Consider the following 15,394-nt stretch of genomic DNA (forward strand, 5'->3'; position numbering starts at 1 on the left):
TATTTTTGATCTGGCTAAGTAGAATGTGAGTGAGATACATTTAGTTGCAGTTTACTGGCACAGATTTATGTGCATAGCAATTACTTCTATGAGTAAGCCATGGCTAGTAGGCAGCCTTGAAGGTGCAAAGCTCAGATATCCCTTCAAGAGAACCTGTTGCCTTCCTCCAGCCTCCGCACCTTCAGCATCACACCAAAACCGTGCTTTCCCAGGGCTGCCCTAGCCAATGAGTCTGCACGGTCTGAGTTCTAGAGCCGGCCCATTTCTGCCCATTGCAGAATAAGCTGTCTTTGCCCTGGAGCCTCGACTTTCTCAGAGCTGACCTGCAGCCAGTTCTCCTCCATTCTGTCTTTCTTTCTGCAGGTGTCAGGTCCTCCTCACATTTGAAGGTTCTATCTTCTGTCCTTTCTCTTTTTTGTCTTCTATGGGCATTCTCCCTCAAGAAATCTCTTGTACATCGAATTTCAACCTGGTGTCCACCTCAGAGGACACGAACTGACACCGTTAAAGATTTCACAGGTGAGTTTGTGTCAGCTCTTTCTTTAAACTGAAGTTTGGCTAATGGGTCTGATGCTCATGATCTTCACCCACATCATATTGCCTTTTTATATGCCTAGTGCTCCATCAACCAATCTTTGACTCCTTAACCCGAATTTCAGATTGCGGCCATCTAGTTTTAGTCACTTGCCAGCACCTTGCAATATTTTCCACCTCCCCTCCTGACTTCAGAGCGTTTTTGCCAATGTTCTCATCCACTACCACCCTACCTACATACCACACGCTACCCATACAGATTCTCTCATTCCAAGGGCAAACCTTTGCTTATTATCTTTTCCCTGTCTGAAATACCTTTTGCCCCAACTAGACGTAGGCATATTTCTTATTAATTATTTTGCTGATATGACATTGACAACAGAAACATAAAACTTGTAATATGCCATACCAATGAGGGCATCTGTGATAAACTAGTAAATAAGCATCATTAATTCAAAAAAGCATGTAAGATTAATCATTGTTCCAGAAAACTTGGAATGTCCTGAAATATTATAGGCTCTTTATGAAGGAAACTTGATATTTTCTCAAATTTGACAATTATAAAATTAACTATTACCAAATGAGTCGTGAAGCTTATAGAAACTTTTCCAAAATGCTATTATTATTATTATTATTATTATTATTATTATTATTTATTTATTTTTACTGAACCATACTAGAGAAAAGACTTACTTATTATCTATTTTCTATTGAATTGTGTTGTCCCCAAATTTCATATGTTGAAGCCCTAACCATCAATATGACTGTATTTGGATATAGGGCCTATGGGAAGGCAAATAAAATAAAAATGAGGTCATAAGAATGGGTTGGTAGGATTTGCATCCTCATGAGAGGAGATATCACAGAGCTTGCTCTCTTTCTCTTGTTTCCTATCCTGCCTCTCAGCCATGTAAGGACACAGTGAAAAGGCAGCTAGCTGAAAGCCAGGCAAAGGGCTCTCACCAGAAACCAAGCCCTGTCAGAACCTTGATTTTGGGCTTTATAGCCTCCAGAACTGTGAGAAAATTTCTGTTGTTTAAGCCACTCCATCTAAAGCATTTTGTTAAGGCAGCCCAAGTTGACTAAGGCACTACCTTTCCCTTCTTTCTACAGATCAGTGATTTTCAACTGGGTGTGATATTTTTCCTCACAGGGAATATTTGACAGTGTCTGGAGACATTTTTGATGGTCACAACTGGGGGGATGCTACTGGCATCTAGTGGGTAGAGGCCAGAGATGCTGCAAAAATACTTATAATTCATAGGGCAGGCTGTCTCCTCTTCCCCCCTCCCCCCAGCTGCTCCCACCAAAGAATTACCTGGCACAAAATGGCAATAGTGCAAAGATTGCAAAGCCTGATAAACCATGCTATAGAAAATCATATAAAATCATGTCTTATGAAGAGGTGATTAAAAAGGATACAGCCAATTATATGGAAAAAGGTATTATAGGAAGATGTTAAGTGGGTAATAAATATATTTTCTAGGCTTTGTTTGTGATGTTTTCATATTTTTAAAACTTATAATTTATACATTCTTCTTTTCCTGAGTAAAAATTTAGTTCTAAACCTGATTTGGTACTCTTTTTTATAAGACATTCCTCAAAATTTTATAATCTTCAGCTCCCCAAATCCTGAGTTCACCCAGTTTAGAATTATGATTAAACACTTATATACAACACTAGTAAATTTTTATTTCATTATGACTCTGGACCTCAACATTATAATTTTATTTTTTTGAGTATAGTCTGACTATACTATAGCATCTAAAAATGCTTAGTAAAGTTTAAGGTAAAAGAACATTTTTATAAGTGGAATAAATGCTGTCATTATTGTATATGTAGGCAAGAGATTTGGCCTTTTGCACTAAATCCTCTTTGCCCTTTGCAGGAGATTTTCCTAAGCTGTTAAATAATAGAGCATTCATGCAGTGTATCTTGGGGTCTCTTCTTTAGTGGTGTATGTTCACATGGGAGTTGTCCGTAACTCACCCACATCTTTCACCCCAGTCCTGAAAATTAATTAACACATCATGCCAGTTTTGAAATTTCTCACATATTTCTTGTGATCTCATTATTTTATTTAGGGCCTCCTTCATGCTTCCATTGGACAGCTGAACGGTTTCCTTTGTGGATCACCCAATTCTACTTCATAGTCTACACAGGTACCAAGATGGTCTATGACCAATCTTTCTATCAAGGTCATCTATCCATCTGAGCATTGTCATTGTATGTTTAAAACCATTCAATGATTTTCCATTTGTATTTCTGTTTGTATCAGAACTTGTTCTTCAGAAGAAATCTCCAGCAGAAGCCCAATGAATGACATTGATCCAACTACATCAGGTAAAGGGCCAGAGCCTCCCCTCTTTAAACCATCTTTTACCCCATATCCTTCTCTGTGGTCCCTGGGGCACCTTCATGGTACACATGTATGACTGGAATGACAGTAATAATTTATCATGCAAACAAGCATACTTCTGAGAGTGAATGGTAAGATGATTGCTAGTTATGCTGGGATAATAGGTGAAAAGTGAGGCTGTCCTGGGCATACTGGAATGTATGAACGCTTCCAGTGTTTATTAAAATATAATTTTCAGATCTCATCTGCAAATCAATCCAATCAACTTGGCTTGCAGATTTCTGGGCCACAATCTGTATCCAGAGAATCATAATCTTGAGCACACGGGAAGTGCACAGGGTGGCTCTAGAAGGACAGTTGCCACTGCTCTATAGCAACCTCAAACTGATTTGCTAACCCTTTCTGGCTGTCCCAATCATGTCCTTTGTTCTCCAAACACCACTGATTGTAGAGATTGTCTTTGTGTACATTGCTTTTTCTTTCTGGACAGCTTTCGTTTTCTATTTCAGAGACTGTCAACCTCTCTGGGACCCATTTCTGTGCCCCTCAGGCAGAGTTGAGTGCATTCCTCTATCGTCCAACAGAATATAATGCATTTTATTGCTGACCTTATCTTAATGGATTATTGTTACACTATTTTATGTATCTTTTTTCTTTTTTCATTAAATCATGAGCTTCTCAAGGGTAGGGGCAATGTCTTACTAATTTCAGAACATATCCCAATAACTTGGCACATAATAATTGCTCAGTAAGTGGTTGATGAATAAATACGTTTAACCTCCAACTATCCAACAATTTATTTTTACTGAGTGATTATATTATTATGTTGTTTAGAAAAGTATTTAAATGAATGTATGGACATTAAAGTTTTAAATCCAATAAATATGTTTGAACATCTTATCATAAGGCATTTTTGAATCGGAAGGGGTGTAGAAATCCCTTAGATTTCTACATTTTACAGATGAGAAACTGAGGCTCAGAGCAACACATCAAAAATAGAACAAAGATGCATCTCTAGATCTGAGGTGACAACAAAAGGCTATGTTCCTTACACTTTTTAAATCCCTTCCCTAAGAGGTAATGCCTGGCACAAATACTGGGGCTACGTACTGAATAACATTATTACGTCATAATGTTATTGGTTGGATTCCTTAGGAAGAAGAGTCTGAGATGGAATTTAGCTGGCAGGATGTTTATTAAGGAGCACCTTCTAGAAGAACACCTGTGAAATGGAAGGGAAAAAAAGCAGGACTGGGCAGAGAAAGAGGTTGAGCTTCAATACGGTCCTAATGGTGGCCTCTGTTGATCCCAAAAGAGCTCCAGAGCCAGAATAGCCCTTCGTGTGGTCCTTAGCTGAGTTAGGATGGCCAGCACTTCATATCCCTGTGTTGAATGAGGGCCACTCTAGAAAAGGTGTGACCTTGGATGAGGCACTTCTCTGCATTTGCAGTAATTCCTCATAGGCTGAGAGTCAAGGGCTGTCTACTGGTAGCACTCCTAGCATCTGGGCATCAAGCTGTTCCTTGAAGGGAGAATCTAGGCAACAGAGCACAGTGTTTCCACAGTAAGCTTTCCTAAGGACAGATTTTTATATGGATACAGGTGAGGATTCAGGTCTGAATCAGGTAAACAAACTCAGTTAACAGAGGAGCTGGGGTTGTCAGTTGGGTCTCAGTTCACAATGCAGTTGTGTGTATAGTGATACATAGTAGCAAATTTATGAGAGGCCTCTGAAATTCTGAAATTCTTGCTGTGATCTTTTAGAGATTTTCTTTGTCTGGGGCGCCTGGGTGGCTGGGTCCGTTGGGTGTCTGACTTCGGCTCAGGTCATGATCTCAGGGTCCATGAGTTCGAGCCCTGCGTCGGGCTCTGTGCTGACAGCTCAGAGCCTGGAGCCGGTTTCAGATTCTGTGTCTCCCTCTCTCTCTGACCCTCCCCCATTCATGCTCTGTCTCTCTCTGTCTCAAAAATAAATAAACGTTAAAAAAAAATAGAGATTTTCTTTGTTAATATGTTGGAGTATATGTAGAATTTTAGCGAATTCCTTTTAGCATGTATTGCTGAAAGTTTTTTCTTTTCAATTATTATTTGATATCTTAACAAACTTCTTAATATAAAATAAGCTTTTCTTATATTACAAAAATGAATATTGCAGTCATAGTGAAAATTTTGAAAATATGTTGAAATAGATTTCCTAAGATTTTACTTAAAATTTTCTTTTTTTTATTTTTTTTATTTTTTTTTAATTTTTTTTTTTCAACGTTTTTAATTTATTTTTGGGACAGAGAGAGACAGAGCATGAACGGGGGAGGGTCAGAGAGAGAGGGAGACACAGAATCGGAAACAGGCTCCAGGCTCCGAGCCGTCAGCCCAGAGCCTGACGCGGGGCTCGAACTCACGGACCGCGAGATCGTGACCTGGCTGAAGTCGGACGCTTAACCGACTGCGCCACCCAGGCGCCCCAAAATTTTCTTTTTTTTAAAAAAAAATTTTAATGCTTATTTATTTTTGAGACAGAGAGAGACAGAGTATGAATGGGGGAGGGTCAGAGAGAGAGGGAGACACAGAATCTGAAGCAGGCTCCAGGCTCTGAGCTGTCAGCACAGAGCCCGGAATGGGGCTCAATCTCACGGCCCGCAAGATTGTGACCTGAGCTGAAGTTGGACACTTAACCGACCGAGCCACCCAGGCACCCCTTATTTAAAATTTTCAAATGCATATGTATATGTGAAGTTGGCCTGAATTCCTATTTTTCCTATTTTTATATTTAGATATTAAGATTATGCAAAAAATTATAAAATAAGCTGGAAAGCTAATCATGTATTTTTATTCTATACAGAAGGATTTATACAGTATGATACTTTATTATTTTAATTTGGTACATTTTTGCAAAATGATTCGCTGATTAACTTTTAAATTCTTCCCATGATTTCTGAGTCTTCTGGGTCGATTTCACTAACTGCATTTCCTAGGAAAAAATGTATAGTATGTTGATATTTTTAGAGTGTTAGCATAGGCTGATATATAGTATTATTTATAATCACCTCTGTACTGTACCATATGCCCTTTCTCATTCTAAATTTCTGTATTCGGATTTTATTTTAAATTACTCTTTTTTGGAAAATAGTTATTTAGATTGATTTCTTTTATGTTCAAAGAACTGCTTCTTACATTAATTCTACTTTTTAATTTTTATTTTAAATTGTTAATTTATACATTTAAAAAAGAAGTAGTTTCTTCTGATTTTCTTAACATTGCTTTGTTGTACCTCCTTTCCAATTTGTGTAATTCAAGATTCAGTTAGCCTTTTTCTCCTTTTTTTGTACACAATTGTTCATATTTATTCATAACAGCAAAAAAAGAAAAAAAAGGAAACAATCAAAATGTTCATCAATAGGCACATGGCTAAACAGATTCTGGTGCATCGACACCATGAAACAGCACCCAGAAGAAAAAAAAGGAATGGACTATTGATACATGTAAAGACCTGGATAGATCTTGGGATAATTATGCCAAGTAAAAAAAAGTCAACCTACTGTATGATTACATAACATTCTCAGAATAACTAAATTATAGAGATGGAAAACAGATTAGTGGTTGCCAAGGGGTGAGGGATGGTGGCAGAAAGGGGAATGGGCGTGACCAAAAAGAGGTAGAAGGAGGGAGATCTTTGTAGTAGGAATAATTCTGTATCTTGGAATGTATGTAGGAATAATTCTGTATCTTGATTGTTGTAGCAGTTACACAAATCTACACATGTGATAATATAACAATATAACTACATATATTCATTGCCTCAATGTAATTTCCTGGTTTTGATCGTGTGCTATAACTAGGGACAGCATACCTTTGAGGGAAATGGAGTGAAAGATACATGGGACCTCTTTTTACTATCTTTGCCACTTCATGGAATCCATAACTCTTCTTTGTAAATAATAAAAGCATTTTCAATCAAGATGAATGGTTCTTTTCAGTAACATTGACCACTTTCCAGGTGTTTGGTATGCAGTTTTATCCTTAGTGCAGTTTTATCCTTTAAAACCTTGATGCAATTGTTATTCTAATATTTTAACATAAGCTATTTATGAGGTTAATATAAATTTTCAAACATTTGAAATTTTTTGTTTAATGTTTTGACATTAATTTGTAGGGTTGTCATTATTGTTGTTTTTGAATTGGTTTCAAAGAATGTATACCGTAGAATTTCTGAAGTTTTCTTTTAATTTATTTATACTTCTTAAAAAGGGTCTCATATGTACTATCTTTGCAAAAGTTCCATGAAAAACTTTTTGCAAAAGTTTCCACTTGAGAAAGAAGTGCATTATTTCTGTTTTCTATATACAGTTCAATATAAATATGTTAAATAATATTATTAAATATTTAGGATTTATTAAATAATTTTTAATCTTATTTACTTTTTAAAGCCTATAAATGTTTTATTAAAATATGTACCTCCTACTGTATTTCTATTATTTCTTTTTGTATTTTTAACAGTTTTTGCTTCCTGTATTTTATATTATGAAGTATAATTGCTTGACTCTAGTATCATTATTATAGATTGTATCTTCATACAAAAATAAAATATTGCATATTTAATTTTTGTTGAAATCTACTTTTTTGTTATTAATATAATTTGGCAATTTCTTTTTCCTTGGGTTTAATTGCTGCATTTTGTCCAAATATTTACTTGTAATTTTTTTGTCATTTTGCTTTAGGGAGGCTAGCTTTTGTTTTGTAGTCAAGTCTAAGGGTTTTTAGCATAGGTGTTTATTTTTATAAATGTTATGTTTGATTTCATTTTGTTATATTGTTTGGAGGTTTCTGTAAATTCTATTTTGATGTTTGCATGCTTTGCCTTTTTAAAGACTATTCTTTGCTCTTTCTTTGTTCAATTTTTTTTTTTTTGGCTTAACAATTTTCAAGAACCCTTCCCCACCCCTGATTTACATTTGAATGTTTAGTTATTTTTGAGAGAGAGAGAGAGAGTGAGTCAGAGAGGGGCAGAGAGAGAGAGTGGGGTAGAAGATCTGAAGCAGGCTCTACTCTGACAGTAGAAAGCCTGATGTGGGGCTTGAACTCATGAAACTTGATGAGATCATGCTCTGAGCCCAAGTCAGACCCTCAACTGACTGAGCCACCCAGGTGCCCCCGTAAACAGTATTTTAGAGGTTACTTTTAAAATTTAAAATTAAAAAATGGGGGGGTAGGGGTGCCTGGGTGGCTTAGTCAAGCATTCAACTCTTGATTTTGGCTCAGATCATATCTCCCGGTTTGTGAGTTTGAGTCTCATGCTGGGCTCCATGCTGACAGCTCGGAGCCTGCTTGGGATTCTCTGTCTCCCTCTCTCTCTGCTCCTCCCTTGCTCATCTCTCTCTCTCTCTCTCTCAAAATAAATAAACAAAAAAATTTAAATAGCCTATCTGAACATGTATTTTGCTGATCATCAATGTCATGAACTAGAAGCTGCTGCTACTCAGCTGCACTAAGTACCCATTTTTATTTACCTGTTTTTTTCATATAATATGGGGTTTTGGGGTAGATATTATTATTAAATTATTACATATTAGCATTAATAAGCTATTCTTTCCCAATCATTGTTCATATTTTATTTTTGTTTCACAATTATTATTATATTTAAGTGAATTCAGTGCTTGGTGTGCATCTTTTTATACTACAGATTCACTTCTTGGTCTCTTTTTGATTGATCTTTTGAACAGTTTAAAGTTTCAGGAAGAACTTTGGAAGACATCCTTTGTGAGCCTCTGCATTACTAGGGATGATTTCTCTTGTGTGTTTTTTGTTTTTTTACTTGAATTATAACTTGGCTGAACATAGGGTTTGGTGGTAACTCTTTCTTTTCCAAAACATTTTTAAGTGTTTGTTTTGTTTTTTACCTTTCCTTTAATGGCTTTTAATGTTCTATAGAAGCCAGCTTCACAGGTTTTCTTCTGAGAGAGATAATTCTTGTGGGTTCCTCCCCTAGCCTCAGGGATACAGGATTTGCTCCCTTTTTCTTGAAATTCACAACTTCAGAACGTGATCGAGAAAGGTAAGACCTCGGATCATTCTTGAGATGTTTTCTAGGTACCCTCACAAACTTAGGAAACATTAGGAATGTTTTCATCTATTGGTAAAACATGAGAACATTTTATCGTGTTAGAAAAGCTTTACTTTTATACCGTTTGTTATTTATTGTCGTATTTGGGTTTTTTCTTTTCTTTTTTTTTTTAATTTTATTTTCCAGGAAATCAGTTATCCATTTCTTAATCTTTATTTCCTGTCTTCTACTTTAATCATCTTTAATCACACAATTTTTCTTTTCTCGTCTTTCTGTTGGAGGAGGTCACGGAGAGGACGTGACCGCCAATTGACGCCGAGGCTGAATCCGGGCAATCAGAGCTCAATCCGGGCACTCAGAGCCCCCTCACCGCTTCCGGTTCTCGTTCTTGAAATGTTCGCGGATCCGCCCGCGCGCGGGCGGCTGTAGGGCTCCTGGTTCCTACAATGGGAAGTGTTTTCAAGGACAGTCTTGAAAGAGCAAGGTGTCGTTGAGACTATCAGGATGTGTACGTGACGAACCCGTTAAAGTCTCTGTATAATCTTTTAAGAATCTGACTGGCAGGTGCGGCGTCGCCTCGTCTTCCGGTTGCCCAAGACAAGCCTGCAAAGTGAGTAAGTTCCCTCGCTTATCACATCCGCTACCTACTGGTCTGGAGTGGCCTGCCTGTTTCTTCCATCCCTCCTTGCCATACCTGTATGGGCCAGTTTTCCAAGGAACACCTTTGGCATTTTTAAAGTGCTTAATTTTGTTGCCTATTGGACTGATTTTATTTGCTGTATTCTAACATCTTGCTCATCTTTTTATCCTGAGATTGTCTTGCTCTTCATAAAGATATATTGAGTGATTTAATTTATTGCAATTCTATATTATAGTCTTAAAAAAAAATCCAGTTCCCCAATCCAGTCAGTTCCCTTTATATCTAGATGTTAACATGAGATCATTTCATAAAGTCCATGTATCTTTCCTTCAATGTCATTGGTAATAAAAATCAGGTTCCTGCAAAAATATAAGATATATTTTACCATTTCCCATAGTAGATATTCTTTCAAAAGTATGTTTTTCTTTTGCATTTTTATGGCTTATGTTCGCTCCCTTTTAGTTTTTTCTTTTTTAATTTTTAACGTTTATTTATTTTGGAGAGAGTGCACACACGCGTATAAGTGGGGGAGGGGCAGGGAGCGAGGGAGACGCGGAATACGAAGCAGGCTCCAGGTTCTGAGCTGTCAGCATAGAGCAGGATGCTGGCTCTAATTTATGAAGTAGGAGATCACGACCTGAGCCAAGTCCGATACTTAACCGACTGAGCCACCCAGGTACCCTTATGACCTCTCTCTTGTTAAAGTGCGGACTACTTTTATGAGTACCATGCTTATTTTTGTTTGGTTTTGCTCTTTTCTTTACCTGAATGAACAGAGTATATCCTACTATGATATTTACCTGCAAACAGTGTTGGTGGTTTCTCATGGGTTAGCCTCACTGTCCATTTGACAGCTTTTGTAGCTGTCTCAGATTTTTAAGCTGGAGATAAGTGTTGTTGGTGTTGAGTATCTCAAATTCCTGGTGTTTGGAGGCCCTTTCTATAATAAGATTCAGCTGGCGTTGAAGGGCTCTATTCCTGGTCCAGCTGCATTACATTGCAGAGTTGGGGAGTAAATTCCTGAGTAATTGAAGCGCTCTTTAATTCTTCCTTTCACAAAGACAGTAAATAAGTAATCAACAGCCTGCTCACTGCTCCCAGATCTCCCAAGGTTAGACCTTCTCTACAGATGCATTAATACCAGTGGAGGTAAAGCATCACATTTTGATAAACCTTTCATCCCAGCCACAGTTTTTATATTTCTTGGAATTATCTTGCAGTGGGCAGAAAAAGTACTATTTTCATATGGGTGTTGATCGCAGGAACATAGGGGGATGTTGGCAACATGACTCTGGCTACATCATAAAGCAAGCTGCAAGTACATAGATGGAGTCTTCCCTTTATTCCTTAGGAATGTCTCCAAGACCCGGACAGAGGTCAAACGCTAGTAAGCTTGGTTGGTACTAGCCTTAGCGCTGAAGCCTGCCAGTATTAATCCTTTCGTTTCTGACTCATGGGGAGATTTGGGAGATCCCAAGTGTGTGACTCAAGGAACTAAAACAAGTGGCAGTTATTCAAACAGCTGAGAAATGTTGCAATATTTTACTCTTATAGCCATAGCAGTATAGGCATCTCCCTTATATCTCCTGCCCCCAACCTACCATTTTTCTTTAGAAAGATTCCTTGTTTAGTTACAATTAGTTACAATTACAATTGGGGTCATTAATTATTTCTAGTTTCTAATGGGAATAAAACTTTGTATCACTTTTTGAGTTTTTAGGAGTACTTCATTGTGGGATACTATGAGGAAGCTGTCATGAAGTATGACTATTTAATTTGTTTCACAAAGAAGGGAATAGAAACTCAAGAACTTTGTCTAAATTAACATGGCCCCTGAGGAGAATCCTTATTTCATTTATTCTTCTGCTCCTGCCATATTGAAATTTTGTATCATATACTTTCCTATATGCAGCTGATCCTGTAAGAAATAGAACTGTTGCCAAAGAAACTTTGGTTAGGAACTATGGATTTGAATCTCATCTTTGTTACTTACTTAACTGTTTGATCTTAAATGATGCAAGCTCTCCGAATGTAGTTTCGTTCACCTGTGAAGTGTTCTGTCTGGAAGATCAAATAAAATGAAGGGTATGAGAAAACTTTGTCCTATCATTGCAATGTTAGTTGTCTGTGAACATGTGAATGTTTTATATTTTCTATGTGGTTTAAACATCCCTGTTATTTGTTTGATAACCATTTAAAGAATAGTGCGTTGTGCATGATAGATATGTTATACGCATTTGTTCACTTAGTGAGTCCATTCGTGGCTTGTCAGTCTGCTTTTAAATGACTGAAATGAACTTATTTTCCCTTGATTTTCAGATAAGTTCTATAAAATCCAGAAAGAAATATTTAAATTGAGTTTTCACAACTGTATGTATTTAAGTAATGTTAGTGCCCTAAAATTATTGTTTATTTCTTATCTTTTACTGTGAGCATCATTATTTGAAGTAGTCTATGCTTATTATACTATTTTATACTTATTACACTTATTGCTTGTCTTATTACTGTTAAATGGCAAGTTTCTTTTACTGTAAATTTTCATTTCCTTCCTTTACTGCAGCTTAAAAATATAGGCATTCTTGAATATAATGAGGGAGAAAAGTATCTTTTATAAAATGCCCAAACGTTCTTTCTTTCTTAAGCATGTGGTTTCCTTTTTGGTGCAAAAAGAGAAAACTTACTGGTTTCTTTAATAAACCAGGGAAGCATGTTCATAGTGGAAGAGCTGCGACTCTAGATCCCTTCCTCCCTGGCGATTTCCCACTGGTTTCTGTTGTCTCAGCTCTCACTCTGGGATGTTTTTCTCCTCTTTTCGTTCAGGCCCCAAAGTGGGCACTGAGCATTCATTTCATTCTGTGTAAGCTTAGTTGAGGGCACTCTGAACATTTTACCAGACTTTATAAATGTGCAGGGATACAGTAGGAGACCTGGGACACTGGCTTGATAGTTCCGGTTGCACTCCATGTGGGCTCTCTCTCATGGGCCCTATGCTGGGTCCATGCCTTGACCTAGGCTTGCTGTGCTCACCAGCCCTGGGCGTCCTGACCGTATGGCTTCAATCTATATATATCAGAATGTTTCAGTCCTTTCTAAGTAGGAAGACTATATAATTTATCATCTAGACCAGGGCATTTATGAGAATAAAATGTTGGTGCTGTAAATAATTTCACTAGGATAAGAAGAATAACTGTCCTAAGAAAACTGGGATATATAGTTTCCAGAATGATGAGAGAATCCCATACAGTAATGAGCAGGAGGGAAGAATGTGAGGAAGGTGTCATTTCCTCATAGAATAGTTTTTTTTTTTTTTTTTTAAAGTGACCTGTATGAAAGAGTCAGCTGACCATGCTTAGATTCAACCAGCCATAAGCATTTTGGCATTCATGTTTAGAAATAATTGTTGTATATTGCTAGGAGAATGTGAACCTAAACGTTGAGATTTGGCTTGCCAGCGAGTCTTTTTCAGAGGACGCACACAAATTCAAGAAATTTACGTTACAGTTTCGAGACTCCATTCTTAAAAATATTAACTCATAAACTTAGAAAATATGGCTTCAGATTCAGAGATCTAATTTATAAAATCCTACTTTGTCACCCACTTTTAGTTGTGTCAGCTAAATGGAAAAAATATCATCCCCAATAATGACTCCTGGAATTGCATGTTTGTATCCTGGCTTATTCTTTAATTGTCAGACACTTTTACTGTTTAAATTGCTCGTGGTATTTTTGAAGGAAACCTTACCTGAAACCTAAGCAAAGCCCTGAACCATTCCTCTCCATTTTTCATCAAATGCTTCCACTCTACCTTCTTTCTCCCCCTCTACCCCACACGGACCTTTATCTGGCAGTAGAAAGAAAAATACATCTTATGAAAGCTTTGGAAAAGGATTCAATTCCCTACATCAGAGCTTCCACCTCTCGTGGGACCTCATTATTTCTTTGAGGTTCTTGCCCTGCAAATCAGGTCTGTCCTACTGGCCCTCCTTCCTGCTTTTTTAGCCCTCTGCTCTCCCATCAAGTTTGTCTAGATGGGTGCAACACACCGTTTTTCCAGCACTGGCTGATTCCTCAATACTGTAATTGTACTTATAATGTTTAAAACAACATGTTAAAAATACTAGATTTTTTAAATATAAAAAACACCTATGAAGACAGAGGAAGTTGGGAGTTTAAGACATTTCTCAGGATAAGAAGATCAGGAGGACAACACGGATTTGGGAAAGTTTGCTTTCTTGTTAAGTGCAAAACAAACAAGGCAGGGAAAAAAGGCTGGGGGTGGAAGTGGCTGACAAACATTACCAGAAACCTGAAACCAAAGAACATACTTAAAAATCCTGTCTGCTCAGGTGAAAACTTGACAGGTGGCACCCTGAAGGTAGCTTGCGCTTGTTCAGGCTGCCCTACCCTGTGGCTTCTGATGTTCCTGAGCCTTTCTCCAGTAGTCAGACAGCTCGGGTGGTGTCTGGACACAGCACAACGCTCCCATGCACTTTTTGCAGGACATTAGTACCTGGAGGCAGTCAGAGTCTCCTTCTCAGTGGAAGATGTCTTTTCCTTTTTCCTCTTTGTCACTGGTGGTGCGGAACGGCTTCTGCTCATCGTTCTCTTTTAATCTGGCCCGGTGATGAAAAAGACCTACTGGGGCCCGCCTGGCAGGTGAAACATCCAGATGCTAAGCTCCAGGATTAATTTTGCTAGCGGTGGCATCTGGGAGTCAGCTCCTCTCCCCTGGCTTGGCTGGTGGGCTGGGTTAACCCCTCACCGTCCAAAAGGCTCATTTGATGTGTCAAATTAGCAGTCCAGCTCTCTTGGCAGGAAGAGCCACACTGATGTTTTCTCAGCGCAGAAATCTGTATTTAAACATCAGAGCCTTGAGGTTTTATCACAGACTTTGTCCCATGAGGAACAAAAATCAAACAGTCCCTGGAGATGATAAGGAGACTGAATGATGTGCATGCTTTCCAAGCAACCCCTGCAGAGTGTATTCTGAGTAGGGGAGGCTGTTGTCAGTGTCCATCAAAGGGAAGGAAAGGCAGAGACTGGGAAGAATGCTCCATTGAGTAAGAATGAGAGCAGATGGACATATTATTTCAGAAAGCAACCGGGTACCCTCCCCACCCCATCACCACACACATATGTGTACACACACCACCACCACCACCACCACCACCACCACACTCACCAGGCACCTTTTTTGCATTTGAATTTTGCTTTTGTTCCGTGAAACTGTCTGTCTTATTCCCAAAAGTCAAAAAGATTTATAATCTGACTGCCTTCATGAAATCTTGCCTCTACCATGGCGTTTTTTGTTGTTGTTGTTGGAAAGTTTACGACTGAGCGTCTGCAAGCAACAGTACTTTTGAAAGGGGCTCTAAATATTAAACTCATTTCAAGTGTGACTTGAGACTCAGGCAGACTGCAGGAGTGGTGACAATTTATTACTCTTCAGAAGCCCTAAAGCAGAGTAAATATAGATTTACCAGTGATAATATGAGAACAACAGATCAATTTGATTTTAAGTAAATCCTTCCCCCCAAAAGCCAGAATTTGATTAATCCATCGAAGCTTGCTGGAGTCACCAGGAACTAATTGAAACATAGATTAGTTTCTCTTCTTCCCACACAGTTAAATGTATCTGGCTGAAGAAGGGAATATTCTGAACTTTTTTTGTTGGCACAGATTGTCGGTTTTTCAGTAATTGCTTACCCCGAGTTTAAGTGTCATATGTCTAGTTTCAAAACAGTTGGGAAGCCTGATATAATTTATTCATTATGATTTAGGAAAAATATCCTCATCCAAGTCT

General features: G+C 38.0%; 1 protein-coding gene across 7 annotated transcripts in view; it reads left to right on the forward strand.

The window, feature by feature from the left end:
- Window positions 1-4,916, forward strand: part of LOC132682007 (uncharacterized) — a 157,283-nt gene extending 152,367 nt beyond the window's left edge. For 5 of the 7 annotated variants that reach the window (XR_013550091.2, XR_009611391.3, XR_013550094.2 and 2 more), the window contains 3 exons: window positions 2,619-2,696; window positions 2,813-2,877; window positions 3,403-4,916. Coding sequence is in view for 2 of the 7 variants with exons in the window: in XM_078433024.2 (XP_078289150.1) it covers window positions 364-519; window positions 2,619-2,696; window positions 2,813-2,853 (275 nt within the window). In the remaining 5 variants the exon portion in view is untranslated. Of the gene's footprint in view, window positions 1-363; window positions 520-2,618; window positions 2,697-2,812; window positions 2,878-3,402 lie in introns of all 7 variants that reach the window. The other 2 variants (XM_078433024.2, XM_078433022.2) reach the window with 1 other exon arrangement.
- Window positions 4,917-15,394: the final 10,478 nt, after the last annotated feature.

Source organism: Panthera onca, chromosome A1 (genome assembly GCF_046562875.1).
Source record: "Panthera onca isolate mPanOnc1 chromosome A1, mPanOnc1 haplotype 2, whole genome shotgun sequence".
NCBI classification, from domain to species: Eukaryota; Metazoa; Chordata; class Mammalia; order Carnivora; family Felidae; genus Panthera; species Panthera onca.